General features: G+C 36.8%; 1 protein-coding gene across 3 annotated transcripts in view; it reads left to right on the top strand.

The window, feature by feature from the left end:
* Positions 1 to 16,449, top strand: part of SMC5 (structural maintenance of chromosomes 5) — a 106,040-nt gene that overhangs the window by 66,060 nt on the left and 23,531 nt on the right. For all 3 annotated transcript variants that reach the window (XM_010362944.2, XM_010362946.2, XM_010362945.2), the window contains 5 exons: positions 415 to 547; positions 3,503 to 3,676; positions 3,780 to 3,949; positions 8,968 to 9,091; positions 9,498 to 9,620. In XM_010362944.2, the coding sequence (XP_010361246.1) occupies positions 415 to 547; positions 3,503 to 3,676; positions 3,780 to 3,949; positions 8,968 to 9,091; positions 9,498 to 9,620 (724 nt within the window). The remainder of the gene's footprint in view (positions 1 to 414; positions 548 to 3,502; positions 3,677 to 3,779; positions 3,950 to 8,967; positions 9,092 to 9,497; positions 9,621 to 16,449) is intronic.

Genomic DNA, 16,449 nt, shown 5'->3' with positions numbered 1-16,449 from the left:
AATACTAAACTGTTTAATAAAAGATGCTAAAGTAGTTGGTTAGTTATTGGGAAAAATGAAATGATAAATTATCACTTCATAATGCAGAAATAATTTCCAAAAGGACTAAATGTAAAAAATGTTAATTATAAAATAATTATAAGTAAATATCTTGACTTGGAATATAAATAAGCATTCTAAACATAATGGAAGAAATTTAAGAAGAGTAGTTTGTAATCATAAAAAGCTTAAGCTTTTCTGGTAAGCGAATAAGTCATAAGTGATTTTAAAATATAAAAAAAAGAAAAAAGACTTTTCCTGTGTCATTGTTGAAATAATGTGTGTTTTACTTATTGTTTTTTGGTGGTTTATCAACTCTCAGTTTTTTTAATGATATTTTAAGAAGAAAAATCTAATCAATACTTTTCCTTTCAGACAATACGGATTTTTCTCTTATTTGAGAGAATTATTTGATGCACCTGATCCTGTAATGAGTTACCTTTGCTGTCAGTATCATATTCACGAAGTTCCTGTAGGAACTGAAAAGACCAGAGAAAGAATTGAACGGGTAAGGAAGTAGTGACTCATGTACTGAATCATGTACCAAAAATGTAGTTTTGTTAAAACTTCTTAGCTAAAGGCAAGCAAAATGTGTCAGAATTTAAGTAAGTCTGTTGTTTTTAACCATGCAGAAATTATCTTTGTATTATTTTCCATATGACATAAAACACTGACTGTTAACTAATACATTATGAGAGGAGTGATGTGGAGTTAACTAGAATAAATACTTAATACATTTAGGGTAATTCAGTAAAGTTAAAACCTGAAAAGAGATACCTTGTACACTAACCTGATTCTGCCTTGCTTGGTAAACCTATGTGAAAGCATTATATTAGTAGTTTAGTCTTTTAAATTATTATATGTGAGATTATTTTTAAGACAAATTATACTTTAGAATGGCAGGCAGGCTGGGGTATTAAACTGTTTTTGGTCAACCTTCCTTTTCTTAAAACTTATAATTAAGATTATCTCACGTATGAATGACCACTCCTCATAGGATTTGTTTGACTAGTACATACAGCCACAGAAACTCCTAGTTTCTGTATTCTGCTAGTACTGTTTGGAATTTTATTCTTTACAATCTCTGTGACTCCAAACCATATGCACTTTTATCACAGGCAGAAACAGAAAGGAAATCTCTCCTGGAACAGGTTTTTCCAGTATTAATACCAAGTTGCTGTATTAATACTGCTTATAAGCATCTAATAACCAATTATAGACCTAACTACTACTTATAATATTGAATTTATTAAAAAATATGTTTTAAATTTCTAACAACCAGTATATAAATATTCCTAAGATGATTCATTTGGGGGCTATCTATACTTCATTAACAGAAGATATCATTACCAACTCATTTTGCAAAAACAAGTCACTTACAGTAAGTTGCCTGCCTTTGATTAGAATTGTATCATATTATGGTAATCATTTCTGAAAACCAAAAGTAGAAGTCTCTGTGTGGGTATACTACTTTTTTTTCTTGATTCACTGAGGTTTAGAAAAGAGGACAAGACCATATGCATAGACCAAACCAATTTTTGTCAAAGTTTTGAAGGTAGATGGGGCTCTCTCTGAAAGTAAGATTAGTAGGACTTTTCTGCTAACGCAGAGAGACAATAAAAAGGTTGATAAGGACTTTTAAACTTCACTTTGGGGCAGAAAGGAGCAATTACTTTTTTTGGAAATTTATTTTCCTTTTTGAACATTGCTTCAAGTTGAGTTATTTTCGTGTACTTTTACTTTTAACATTTTAAGTCACCTAGGGAGCTTGGACACTGCTGTTTGTACTAGAGAAATAGCTTTGGAATTCATATTATTTATATTAAAAGTGAAATTGTTTTCTTCCCATTTCTTTTTCAAGTGTTTTCATTAATCTTAATCTCTTTGGTGTTATATACTGTATTTTTAAAATTCTCAAACACATCAAACACCTTATTGTCCCAATGCCTAACTCAGTTCTATGTTGTATATAATTTATGATGATATACTTTTCAGACATGTGTATGTACAAGAAAACCAAGTTAGAAAGTGTTTCAAGCACCTAGTAAAGATTATCTTAGCTATCTTTCAGAAGATGAAAACCTTTATTGAGGAAATTTACTGCCTTTATATCCGCAGTCCTTCTGTTTGAGACAATAATGGCTAGATAATGGCAATAATGGCTGTATCTCTTCCTCAGGATAAAAATATATTCTTTATGTTTTCCTTTATTATTAACTCTTAACATTTTACATTCTCTAACAGTATACCCTATTTACGGAATTGTTCTCTCATTAATTTCTAAGATTCTCCCTTTGGTTAAATTGTCTGCTGACTTATTTAGCTTGAGATGTCACTTTTATGGGAAGTGCCCTTCCTTCACTAACTCTGTCAGTTCAAATCCAGTTTAAAACTCATTTTTAGGAGACTTGGATAGGCTAAAGTCATCCAGTCTATCCCTTTATTTCAGATTAGTCGGGATTTAGGATTTACGCTTGTTGACCTAGTGTGCTTAAATATGTCTTACCTCTTCACTTAGACTATAAACTTCTGGAAGGAAACAAGCCACAGTAGTATTACAATAGTATCTAAAGGTTTTTAGAGATTGGAAACAACCTCTAAAAATGCTCTGCATTGCAGCAGCCTACTCTATAAATATACAGAAATAGATCAAATAATGGTATACTTATGGTATTTATAATATATTTTAGTTTATGAAATCCATGTATAAATTCTTGAGAGAAAAGTTCTAAAAAAAACTTTAAAAATAAGAAAAGTCTTTGAAATCTATGAAAAATGTTTCATTTGATGATTATTCTCAAATACACAGGAACTAAACATAAGATTATGTATCTTCGAACAGTATAACTGAGAGGAGGGGAGAGTAAATGACTTACCCAAGATAACATAGTTCAATGTACTGAGCACCCTTCTCTCCTGGTATCTCTTCTTTAGATGTAACAAAGCTCCAAAACTACTTGGGAGAGTCGTATAGTAGCATAGAAGTATAGCTGACTTTGCTAGTTGTATGGGCCACCTTTTTTGAAATTTTGTTGGATAGGTTAAAAAAAAATTACTAGACTCAGTGGCCCACACCTGTAATCCTGGCACTTTGGAAGACCAAGGCGGGAGAATCTCAGAGGCAGGAATTCAAGACTAGCCCCCATAGGAAGCATGGAAAAACTCCATTTCTACAAAAATTGTTTTTAATTAACCGGGCATGGTGGCACATGCCCCTAGTCCCAGCTACTCAGGAGGCTGAGGTGGGAGGATCACTTGAGCCTGGGAGGTTGAGGCTGGAGTAAGTTGAGATCGTGCCACTGCATTCCAGCCTGGGTGACAGAACGAGACCCTGTCTCAAAAAAGGGTATATCTACTGTATTTTGATCCTCCAAAATTCAGTTGGTCTGTATTTCTAATTATTTAGTACTTTAAAATATATAATTTATATTAGATGTGCACTAATTGTTGTTTTACATTATAGGTAATACAAGAAACCCGATTAAAACAAATTTATACAGCAGAAGAAAAGTATGTGGTGAAAACTTCTTTTTATTCAAACAAAATTATTTCTAGTAACACATCTCTAAAAGTAGCCCAGTTTCTCACTGTCACTGTGGACCTAGAACAAAGAAGACACTTAGAAGAACAGCTAAAGGTTGGTTAATTTGATCCGAATATTAGAAAATATTAACTGGATTTCTAATACTTTCACTGGAACAGTTTTTTAAATACGTTAACAATTTTTAAATATTTTATAGGAAATTAGTAGAAAATTGCAAGCAGTGGATTCAAGGTTGATTGCCTTACGTGAAACAAGCAAACATCTGGAGCACAAAGACAATGAACTTAGACAAAAGAAGAAGGAGCTTCTTGAGAGAAAAACCAAGAAAAGACAACTGGAACAGAAAATCAGTTCCAAACTAGGAAGGTATCTTTTAGCCTGTTCAGGGGGGAGGCACAAATTACTGTATGGGAGAATATTAATTATACACTGTAATAACAACACCATTTCCACAAGCACGCTTTGTAGTAATTTCTCTTTAATCTTTAATCTTACTACATAAAACACAATTTTAGTCCATAGGGCAAAAGGAGATGAATGTTGAGTGTTACAAATTCTTCTGTTCTTTGAGCTGTTATTCCAGTCTCTGAACTCCTTTATATGCTTTAAAATTAATGAGGACCTTGAAGAGGTTTTGTTTACCTGGATTGTATTTATTGATATTTACCATATTAGAAATTAAAACTGAGAATGTTTAAAATATTCATTAATTTATTTTTTTAGGTAGAGATGGGACAGTAATTTATTTTAAAAATAACAAGCCCATTATATGTTAACATAAAAATGTATTAAAAATAACTGTTTTCCGGCCAGGCGCGGTGGCTCAAGCCTATAATCCCAGCAGTTCGGGAGGCCGAGACGGGCAGATCACGAGGTCAGGAGATTGAGACCATCTTGGCTAACACGGTGCAATCCCGTCTTTACTAAAAAAATACAAAAAACTAGCTGGGCATGATGGTGGGCGCCTGTAGTCCCAGCTACTCGGGAGGCTGAGGCAGGAGAATGGCATAAACCCGGGAGGCGGAGCTTGCAGTGAGCTGAGATCCAGTCACTGCACTCCAGCCTGGGCAACAGAGCCAGACTCCGTCTCAAAAAAAAAATAATAATAACTGTTTTCCAGACAGAATACATTTAGTGAGAAGAGTGGCATTGTTTAACATTTTTGCAGATTTCTTTAGTTGAAGTCAGTAGGTTTTTCCCTACTTAATTCTGTATTGAGTTTGTAGTGAAATGTTTGAGTTGAAGTATATGAAGGAAATCCGGCTTCCCATAAATATGCAGTTGGAAAAGGGAGGAGTATTTTAGACTTCAGATAATTGTGGATATTCTTCTTTAATACTACATCAAAACTTGCCAAAGTGTAGTTTATTAAGGTTTAATTGCAGTGTAGAGTCTGAAACCATGTCAGTGATCTTGCGTACTCTGTTACATTAAAATCCATTGCACTTTAGATGGCGCTTTTACTCATGAATGATTTAGTTATAGCATGCATTGGTCATTTGGAAAATACTGGTTCATCAAGTCACAGATATTTCAAATGAACTTTATCATTGGCAACAAATGTTGTCAGTTATTTTCCTTGAAATGACAAGCTCCCTTTATTCCTTTTTGGAAAAAGAAAAATGACCAAATAGCCAAGTGCAAACAATTATAGTTTGTCATTTTTTAAGTAAAAATGGTATTCCATGAAAAAAGCGTCTAGTGTAACTCCAAACTTAATCACACAAGTGCTTTTCCTTGAAACAACATTTATACTTTTGAATATTCTACAGATGTGTAATAAGTACAGCCTGCCATCCATATTCGTGGGTTCCACATCCATGGATTCAACCAACCACAGATCAAAAATATTCAGAAGGCAGGTGCAGTGTCTCATACTTATAATCCCAACACTTTGTGAGGCCAAGGCGGAAGGATCACTTGAGTCCAGGAGTTTGAGACCAGCCTGGGCAACATGGCAAGACCTCATCTATTCAGGCAGGGCAGGGAGGAGGGAAGAAAGAAAAATATTCAGGGTGACAAAATTGGATGGTTATGTCTGTATGGAACATGTACAGACTTTTTTTTTGTCATTCCTTAAGCAATACAATATAACAACTATTTACATAGCATTTATATTGTATTAGGTATTATAAGTAATCTAGAGATAATATAAAATATATGGGAGGGTGTGCATAGGCCATATGCAAATACTACATCATTTTATGTAAGGGACTCAAGCATCTATGGATTTTGGAATCCTTATGGAGTCCTGAAACCAATGTCTGATGGATACTGGGGGACAACTATATTATGTACTTCCTGTGTCATGACATTGAATATTAAAAATATATATACTTGAGATTTTGAGGTTTAATAAAATTTATGAATTTTACTGCTTCATCAAGGATATTAAGGGAATTTGGCATTTTAAAAAATTTCAAGTGCATGGCAGTGAAGAATCTAAGGACTAGTATACTTTGGTGCACTAGTTTTGATAGACTACCTTGATTTATTCTAAAGCACTAGCATTTTTACTCTCCATTGATTTTACACCATCAGTGCAAATGTCAGCATGGTGAGAAAGGCAAATGATGCCCTGTTATTACCATGAAAACAGTTTTTAACTCACAGACTCCTGAAATAGTTTCAGGTATCCCCAGGAGTCTGTGGACCACACTTTTGTGAACCACTGCCCTACATGATTATCCAAAACACTATGTCCATTGAGTTCTGAATGGTAGGAGAGGGGAGAGGAAGGTGTAGGCAGAAAAATTGTCAAATTGGCTATTTTCTCTCTAGTTCTGAAAGAGAGTAATAAGGAAAGAAAAGGTTATATTGATTTTTACAGAATAGATTTGGCACCTGAGGGTTTATCTCACTCATTTAGTTGCAGTCTTCCTTGTGACAATTATGTCTGCTTGGCCTTAATGGGTCACAGAATTCTGTGCAAAATGTGAATATAATATTGTCGAATGTCTCTTTTTTTTTTTTTTTTTTTTTTTTTTGAGACAGGGTCTTGCTCTGCTACCCAGGCTGGAATGCAGTGGCATGATCACAGCTCACTGCAGCTTTGAACTCGGGCTTAAGCGATCCTCACACCTCAGCCTCCTGAGTAGCTGAGACCACAGGTGTGCACCACTATGCCCAGCTTATTTGTAGAGATGGGGTCTTGCTATATTGCTGGGGCTGGTCTTGAACACCAGACCTCAATCAATCCTCCCACCTCGGCCTCCCAAAGTGCTAGGATTACAGGCATGAGCCACCACACCCAGCCAAAAGTCTTTTCTAAATGGAAAACTACTGGCTTGTTGTGAAAACCCAATCACCCATTCTCAGAACAATTGTAACTTTTAGATCTTTTGTAGAAACCAGAATATATAAGGTAGGATAAAAGCTATTAGGGTATCAAGTCTGGGGAAGAGGCACATGGTTTCTAGTTTCAAGGTTTTTTCCATATCCTACCATAACACAGCCCACAGCTTTTTGTTGTTGTTCTGACTTCTTGTCTATAGACTAAAGGTAGATATTAGTGACATAATATTTAATAATAAGTAACAGCTCATCTTGAATAAGGTTTGTTTACCTTGACTTAATATAGTTTGTATTCCTAAACACATTTAAAAATTGAATCATATTTGAAATGTATTAGGAAGATCTGTTCTTTGTTGTTTATGTTTTTTTAAAGCAAACAATTGCCCATTAACTTCTAGTTTTAAAATTGGTAATGTGCCTTGGTTGTTTAAAGCAAGATATATCTATTTAGTCTAGCTTCCCAGAATTTGTTTCAACTTTAAACCTTTTTTTTTTAAACTTTTAACGCTTTCCTTCATTCCTATTCAATCTTCTGCAAAACGCTAAACTTTTACTGTGCAACTGCAGTATTGAACCCATTGTCTAAAACTAAACTTTCTCCTCATAAAGTAATGTTGATTTTTCACAGTGAGATGACTTTTCATACCTGTTACTAGCCTACTATCTCCTACTTATATTCACTTTGGACTACTGCATTGGTGATCTAGTTAGTGGACTGCCTGACTGGTCACTTCTCTATTTAATTCATGCAAAAGACTGTTGTAAAATGTATTTTCTTTGCATGTTCCTACCCCATTCAAGAATATTCATTATGAGGCCAGGTGCTGTGGCTCACGCCTGTAATCCTAGCACTTTGGGAGGCCCAGGCGGGTGGATCACTTGAGGTCAGGAGTTTGAGACCAGCCTGGCCAACATGGTGAAACCCTGTCTCTACTAAAAATACAAAAATTATCTGGGCATGGTGGTGGGCGCCTGTAATTCCAGTTACTTGGAAGGCTGAGGCAGGAGAATTACTTGAGCTGGGAAGTGGAAGTTGCAGTGAGCTGAGATTGTGCCACTGCACTCCAGCCTAGGCAACAGAGTAAGACTCCTATCTCAAAAAAAAAAAAAAAAAAAAAAAAAAAAAATTCATTATGGGTTTCTACAGTTACTACATAAAATTTAATTAAACTACTCTCCTTTAGGCAAGCTTTTATGATTATTCAAAATCTTGTTTTGATCTACCCATTCCAACTTATCTCCCTCCCCTCCCCAACATACCCTTCCTTGTACCATTCTGGCCACTCTCTACAGCACCCACTGAACTTATTTATTATTGCTTCCATCCTTTGTTCTTTTCCCTTGGAGGCAACATGATGTAGTGGAAAGAACATGGACTTTGGTACCAAACACATCTTAACACTTAATATCTGTGATTTTAGGCAATTTACTTCACTTACCTGAGCCTTAGTTTCTTCATCTTAAAATTGAGAACATACTATTAACTTTTAGGATTATTGTGTTGTGTTTTATTTTTTGTTTCTGTTTTTTAGCTATTAACTCTCCCCACTTAAGCTCCTTAAGGGAAGCGACAGTTTTGTAAACAATATTAATAGCAACAGAAACAACCTATATTGATTGATCAGTTATGGGCCAGGCACTATATTTAGTGTGTTACATGTGTTACCCCCCCCATACATAAGGAAACAATGTGTTACCTTTTTTAAGCTTCACCACAGCCCTATGGAGGAAGTACTATTATTATCTATAATTTATAGATGAGGAAACTGAGGCTCAGAAGAGTAACTTATCCAGAGTTAAACTGCTCGTTAGAGAATGGCAAAGAGGAAACAAAGCCATCTTTCTGACTCCAGATCCTAAACAGTTAACACAGGCATTACCTGGACTATGCTGGGGCACATAATATATCTCAACAGGTATTTTTTAATCCTGACTGATTACACAAAATGATTGTTTAATCTAGGAACTAGCAGTTCATATATCTGAAAAGTATTGCTAAATATATCCCAGAAAACTGCAGGAGACCAAAGAATTTGGGCTCAATGCTTGTGTTTAACCCTGATTTCTTCATCATTATATGTGTCATACAGTTTAAAACTGATGGAACAGGATACTTGCAACCTTGAAGAGGAAGAGCGAAAAGCAAGTACTAAAATCAAAGAAATTAATGTTCAGAAAGCAAAACTTGTTACTGAATTAACAAACCTAATAAAGGTAAGGTATTGTTTTAATTTTAGTCATTTTTTTACAGAAAATAGCGGGTAGATAAGATAGTAAAACCTTTAGAGGGAGGGAAGGTTTTGATTAAGGTTTTTGACATTTTAGTTATATAAGCAAGAGATCAGTTTCAGCTTGCTTAGTTGCTTGACATTTTCTTTAGAGGTAATAAATAGGATAAAAACACTCATTAAGCTGAATGTGTTTATACCAGATGACTCCCTTAAAAACAAAGGAAAATACTTTCTAAAAAATTGTTATAAGAACTGAACTGTTTGAGAGAGATGTCAGGCACAATAGGAAAATTATTTTTTCATGGTTTATAATTTTGTTTTACAAAACTTTTTTATTTCTAAAACATAGGTAACATAAAAAATTAACTCTTAGGGGTTTTTGTTCCTAGATTTGTACTTCTTTGCATATACAAAAAGTAGATTTAATTCTCCAAAATACTACAGTGATCTCTGAGAAAAACAAATTAGAATCAGATTATATGGCCGCATCTTCACAACTCCGTCTTACAGAGGTAAAATGTTTGCCTTTACTTTTTATTTGGAGGTTCTAACCTCAGACTAGTTTGAAAATATGTATCATGTGTCATCACTAGCAATATATAGTTCGTTGTTTTATTCTATTTAACTTACAAATTTAATGCATCATGTTGATGAGAAAGCAATACTTAAAATACTTAAGACAGGTTGAGTAACTTCAGCAATTTAATCTTTTGTTAATATCTGACTGTGAAATGATAAACACAGAAATACTGGGTGGAGGGGAGAACATGTGATATACCACATTAACTTAAAACCTAAAGGAGAGCTGGCAATAAGATGGTAGTGACAGTGGCATAGTTTTTGAATCTCCAAAATCCCTTCCCAAAAATAGAAGAGCAGCTAGAATAATATAACAGCAAACCTATGGACAACACGTATAACAAAACTAAGTTTCAAGGTATCCATACGGGTGTACTGCAGTACTATTCTGACGCTAACCATCCTGAGTCACTATCAAACTGTATACCCTAGGGGCACAGTTCCCAAAAAGACCACCCTTACTTCAGACACCATCTTCAAGTTTAGGGGTCCCCAGGTCACTTGTATTTCTGACCAACTAGCTACAAATTCAAGAGTTCCTATGACCCCCACTCAGATTCAATAATTTGATGAAACAACTCAGAATTCGAGAAAACACTTCTTAATGATTATAATTTTATTATAAAAGATACAATCAGGACTAGCAAAATTAAGAGACACAGGGCAACCAACATCTTGGAGGGTCCTAAACTCGAAAGTTTCTTTACTCTTTTCTTGTGCAATTAGGGTGCATCACCCTCCTCACACATCTCCTGGTTCATCAAGCAGGAGGCTCTACCAAGCTTCAGTACTCAGTTTTCTTATTGGGGTTTCATTGTGTAGACATGGTTGATTTAATCATTGGCCGTGTGGTTGAGCTTGATCATCAGCCCCCTTCCCTGGAGTTTGGGAAGTTGGGCTGAAATCATGTGGCTCAAAGACATGTGTATTGCTCAAATCATGCAGTTGATCTTTGTGGCATTTTCTACCCTCATCCTGAGTCTTATTCTTAGCATTAACTCAGGAGTGATCCAAGGGGCTCGTGAGTATTACAGACTTTCCTATTGCTCAATTCCAAGAACTTCTAGAGGAACCAGCAACAAAGTCCAGTCAAATTTCTTTATTATACAACACCTGTGAACTCCAGAATACAAGTGGGTAAAATAAATCAGCAGCAGCATCAAGATATCAAGCATGGTATCAGCAAGGGAGGGCTCAGAGACTCTAAATATCAGATTGCCAGCATCCTGATCATATCTAAAGGTCCCATTAGTTGTAGAACGCTTAGAGACCAATTTGAGAGCAGCTAAAACTGGGAGGCAACTTTATAGACTTCAGGAAGTCTGGGTAGTGCTGGGGTGATCTAGCCTTGTGAACTCTCAAACTAACTGAAACTCCTTTGCAGAACAAAACTCCTTACTGAAGAGAACTAGAGCTACATGATAAAGGAGATCATAAAATATATATTCTATGGTTATAAGTCTGACAGTGTAACTAAAGCACATTTCTCTGAAAATGTAAGAAGGGAAATAATGCAAGTAAAATAGAATATATTTACTGATTGTCCTACAGATATTTTCAGAAAATAAAAGTAATTGCTTCAAATTAGATGTTTTGGGAGAGGAAAATAAGGGAGAATTTCAAAATTATTTATAGTGGGGAGCCAATAGATAGTATCCCCCAAAACTATTAAGGACATAAGGATATTATGTAAGATATTTGCATAATAATAACCTTTGGAATAAAAATAAAAGCCTTCCTAAATACCAAAAAATATACAAAGACAAGAGACTGGCAGGGCAAAAAGATCACATAACTAAAGACTAGATATTTTATTTACAGATGTAAGAGACATAAAAACAAATACAACATAAAACAGTGGCAGAGCTAAGGCCAAACATCAGTCATATTATTAAATACAAATGGATATAATTCACCTATGAAAATATTTTTTGGAAATAAATTCCAACACTGTGCAGAATGTGAGAGTTACATCTAAAAGAGTTTGAGAAAGCTTTAAAATAAAAAGATGAATGGGTGCAAGGGATCTTTTCGGGTGATGGAAATGTGAAATTGGACTGTGGTGATGTTTACCCAGCTCTGTAAATTTACTAACAGTCACTGAATTGTACACTTCAAATGAGCGAATTTTATGGTATGTAAATTTTACCTCATGAAAACTTAAGTAAATGGAGGAGCAAAGTTATACCAGGCAAATGGAAATACAAATTTTAAAAAGCTTAAATATCTCAATATGCTGCTATGGAGTGATATATATATTCTTAGGTCTAAAAAAGAAAGGAGAGAAAACTTTATAGTATGTTACTATCAAAGAAAGGATCAGGGAAAGTGATTACTATGCCTTTATGTTGGCTTATTTAAAAATTACAGTGATAGGCCGGGCGCGGTGGCTCAAGCCTGTAATCCCAGCACTTTGGGAGGCCGAGACGGGTGGATCACGAGGTCAGGAGATCGAGACCATCCTGGTCTACACGGTGAAACCCCGTCTCTACTAAAAAATACAAAAAACTAGCCGGGCGACAAGGCGGGCGCCTGTAGTCCCAGCTACTCGGGAGGCTGAGGCAGGAGAATGGCGTAAACCCGGGAGGCAGAGCTTGCAGTGAGCCGAGATCGCGCCACTGCACTCCAGCGTGGGCGACAGAGCTAGACTCTGTCTCAAAAAATAAATAAATAAATAAATAAATAAATAAATAAATAAATAAATAAAATAAAAACTAGCCGGGCGAGGTGGCAGGCGCCTGTAGTCCCAGCTACTCGGGAGGCTGAGGCAGGAGAACGGCGTGAACCCAGGAGGCAGAGCTTGCAGTGAGCTGAGATCCGGCCACTGCACTCCAGCCTGGGCGACAGAGCAAGACTCCGTCTCAAAAAAAAAAAAAAAAAAAATTACAGTGATAACCCAGAATCTTTTTTTTTTTTTTTTTAACTGGGGATGGGAAATGACAAGGTTAAAAGCTACACTCATCTAAATAGATCTTGTATTTTTTCCACTTTGGAGCCATCTGCCAACAAAACTAAATGAAATTTTCCAAAAAGACAAGCTTAGTAAAAGCACAATGAAACAAATGCATCCAACTTTGTTTTGTTAGCAACATAGCCTAACAGAGAAAAGTTATTCCAAATGACTATAAAACACTGTAATGATTCTAAGGGCAAAAAAAAAAAATTGCAAAAAAAACATACACTCTTTTCAGTAATCATAATGTTAATATTTGTAATATTATTCTGAAAATATTATAGAGTAAAACAAATAAGTACTTACGTTAATGTAATTACTGTTTTTAGCATAAGAGAAAAGGGATTCAGATATAGAAGAAGTAATAAAACCTTAAAGCTTTTAATTTGAATGTAAATATCAGAATGAACTCAATGTATTTTCTCAAAAAAGCAAACATTTCCTAGCTTTGTCTACTAAAAAGACCTAGATTATGACCTCTCAATACTATTTTTCACTAAAGTGGCCCATTGGAAAAATGGCTGATTTCAGGTCCAGGAGAAGAAATGTTTATATAAGATTAGCCATGATCATCTTGTCATAACAAAAATCAAAGAAATTATCAGAGATGACTTGGTTATCAACAGGACCCAGGAGCCTACATGAAGAATCTTTTACCTGCCATACATGAAGAGATAATAGATGGAAACTTATAAAAAATGTCTAAATGTACAAGTTTATATAATGATGCTAAAATAAAATAATATTGGTCACTTGGGAGGATACTTGGGAACTGACTCGTGAATTTGAAAAATGGTTAGAGAATTTTGCATTCATCCTGAAAAGAAAAAAATGATGAGAAATTTCTCTTTAAAGAAGTAATTTATAAACAAGAAAGGAATTAGGCTGTTACTACTTTGCGGCTGCTAATGAATCAGATTACATTAGTTTTCAGCATCACAAAAAGATAACCAGATTTTTATGTGTATCCTAATGAAAGGACACACCACCAATATGGAATAGGGTATCTCTTCTCACACTGCTAAAAAGAACTGCCTGAGACTGGGTAGTTTATGAAGAGGTTTAGTTGACTCAGTTCCACAGGCTGTATAGGAAGCGTGGCTGGGAGGCCTCAGGACACTTAACAATCAGGTGTAAGGTGAAGGGGAAGCAAGCACGTCTTACCATGGCAGAGGATGAGGGGGAAATGTTACACATTTTTAAACAACTGGATCTTGTGAGAACTCATTCACTATCACAAGAACTACAGGGGGAATCTGCCCCCATTATCCAGTCACCTCCCACCAAGATCCTCCCTCAACATTGGGAATTACAATTCAACATGTGATTTGGACAGGAACACAGAGCCAACCATATCATTCTGCCCCTTGCCCTTCCCAAATCTCGTGTCCTTTTCATATTTCAGAACACAATCATGCCCTCCCAGCAGTCCCCCAAAGTCTTAACTCGTTCTAGCATTAACTCAAAAGTCTAAGTACAAGTTTTATCAGAGACAAGGCAAGCCGCTTCCATCTATGAACCTGTAAAATCAAAAACAAGCTAGTTGCGTCTAAGATATAATGGGGGCACAGGCATTAGGTAAATACCCACTTTCAAAAAGGGAGAAATCAGCCAAAACGAAGGAGCTACGGGCCCCACACATGTATGAAACCCTGCAGGGCAAACATTTAAGTCTTAATGCCCCAAAAAAATCTCCTTTGACTCCATGTTTCACATCAAGGCCACACTGATGCAAGGAATGGGCTCCCAAGTCTTTGGGCAGCTCCACCCCTGTGGCTTTGCAGGGTACAGCCCCCACAGCTGCTTTCATGGGCTGAGATTGAATGCATGTAACTTTTCCAGGCATGCGGTGCAAGCTGTCAGTGGATCTACTATTTATTCTGGGGTCTGGAGGACAGTGGCCATCTTCTCACAGCTCCACTAGGCAGTGTCCCAGTGGGGACTCTGTGTGGGGGCTCCAACCCCTCATTTCTTTTGCACACTGCCCTAGTAGAGGTTCTCCATGAGGGCTTTGCCCCTGCAGCAGACTTCTGCCTGGACATCCAGGCATTTCCATACATCCTTTGAAACCTAAGTAGTGTCTCCTTCAAACCTCAACTCTTGCCTTCTGCACACCCACAGGACCAACACCTCGTGGAAACTGCCAAGGCTTGGGGCTTGCACCCCCTGAAGTAATGGCCCGAGCTGTATCTTGGCCCCTTTTAGCCACACCTGGAGTGGCTGGGATGTAGGGCACCACGGCACAGGGCTGTACAGAGCAGCAGGGCCCTGGACCTGGCCCAGGAAACAGGTTTTCCCTCCTAGACCGCCAGGACTGTGATGGGAGGGACTGCTTCTCACATGCCCTGGAGGCATTTTCTTCATTGTCTTGGCCATTAACATTTGGTTCTAATTTACTTCTGCAAGTTTTTTCAGCCTTGAATTCCTTCCCCAGGAAATGGGTTTTTCTTTTCTACTGCATGGTTGGGCTGCAAGTTTTCCAAACTTTCATGCTCTGCTTTCCTTTTAAAGTTCTAGTTTCAGGTCGTTTTTGTTTATGCAAATGAGCATAGGCTGTTAGAAGCAGCCAGGCCACATCTTGAGTGCTTTGCTGCTTAGAAATTTGTTCCACCAGATGCCCTAAATCATCTCTCAGGTTCAGAGTTCCACAGATCTCTTGAGCAGGGGCACAGTGCTGCCAGTCTCTTTGCAAAAACATACCAAGAGTGCCCTTTACTCCAGTTTCCAGTAAGTTCCTCATCTCCATCTGAGACCACCTCAACATGGACTTCACTGTCCATATCCTTGTCAGCATTTAGGTCACAACCACTCAACAAGTTTTGAAGTTCCAAACTTTCCCTCATCTTCCTATCTTCTGAGCCTTCCAAACTGTTCCAGCCTCTGCTTATTAGCCAGTTCCAAAGTTGTTTCCACATTTTCAGATATCTTTATAGCAGTGCCCTACTTCTCTTGTATCAATTTTCTGTATTAGTACATTCTCACACTTCTATAAGGAACTACCTGAGACTGGGTAATTTATAAAGAAAAGGTTTATTTGAATCACAGTTTTTCAGGCTGTACAAGATGCATGGCTGGGAGGCCTCAGGAAACTTAAAATCATAGGGAAGGTGAAGAGGAATCAAGCGTGTCTTACCATGACGGCGAGAGAGAGAGAGAGTGAATGGGGAAAGTGCTGCACACTTTTAAACAACCAGATCTTGTGAGAACTCAGTATCATGAGATCAGCAAGGAGGAAATCCACCCTCATGAGCCAATCACTTCCCACTAGATTCCTCCCCCAACATTGGGGATTATGGTTCGACATGAGATTTGGATTGGGACACAGAGCCAAACCATATCAAATAGTCTTATGAAAAATATCAAATTGCAGTGTAAGTCACTAAAACAGGGTTTCTCATCTGAGCATTATTGACATTTTAGAGTGGATACATTTTTTTGTGCTTTTTAGAATGTTTAGCAGCATCCCTAGCCTCTGCCTGTTAGATGTCAGTAGTACACACACACACACACCTCACCCCAGTTGTTACAATCAAAAATGTCTCCAGACATTTGCCCCCTGGGGAGCAAAAGTACCTCTGGTTCAGAACCGCTGGTCTTAAACTACCAGGTTACAATAAATACAGGAGAGCAAGAAATATATTAGATGACACAGGAATACAGTCAGCAAAACCTAGAATATAAGGAACTCTGTAGGGCAAATAATTTACTTCAGCACTCTTCAATAGAAATACAGTGTAAGCGCTACATGTAACTTTTTTTTTTTTTTTTTTTTTTTTGAGGCAGAATCTTCACTCTGTCGCCCAGGCTGG

Source organism: Rhinopithecus roxellana, chromosome 16 (assembly GCF_007565055.1).
Source record: "Rhinopithecus roxellana isolate Shanxi Qingling chromosome 16, ASM756505v1, whole genome shotgun sequence".
Lineage (NCBI taxonomy): Eukaryota > Metazoa > Chordata > Mammalia > Primates > Cercopithecidae > Rhinopithecus > Rhinopithecus roxellana.
This window is presented reverse-complemented; position numbering and strand designations above follow the sequence as displayed.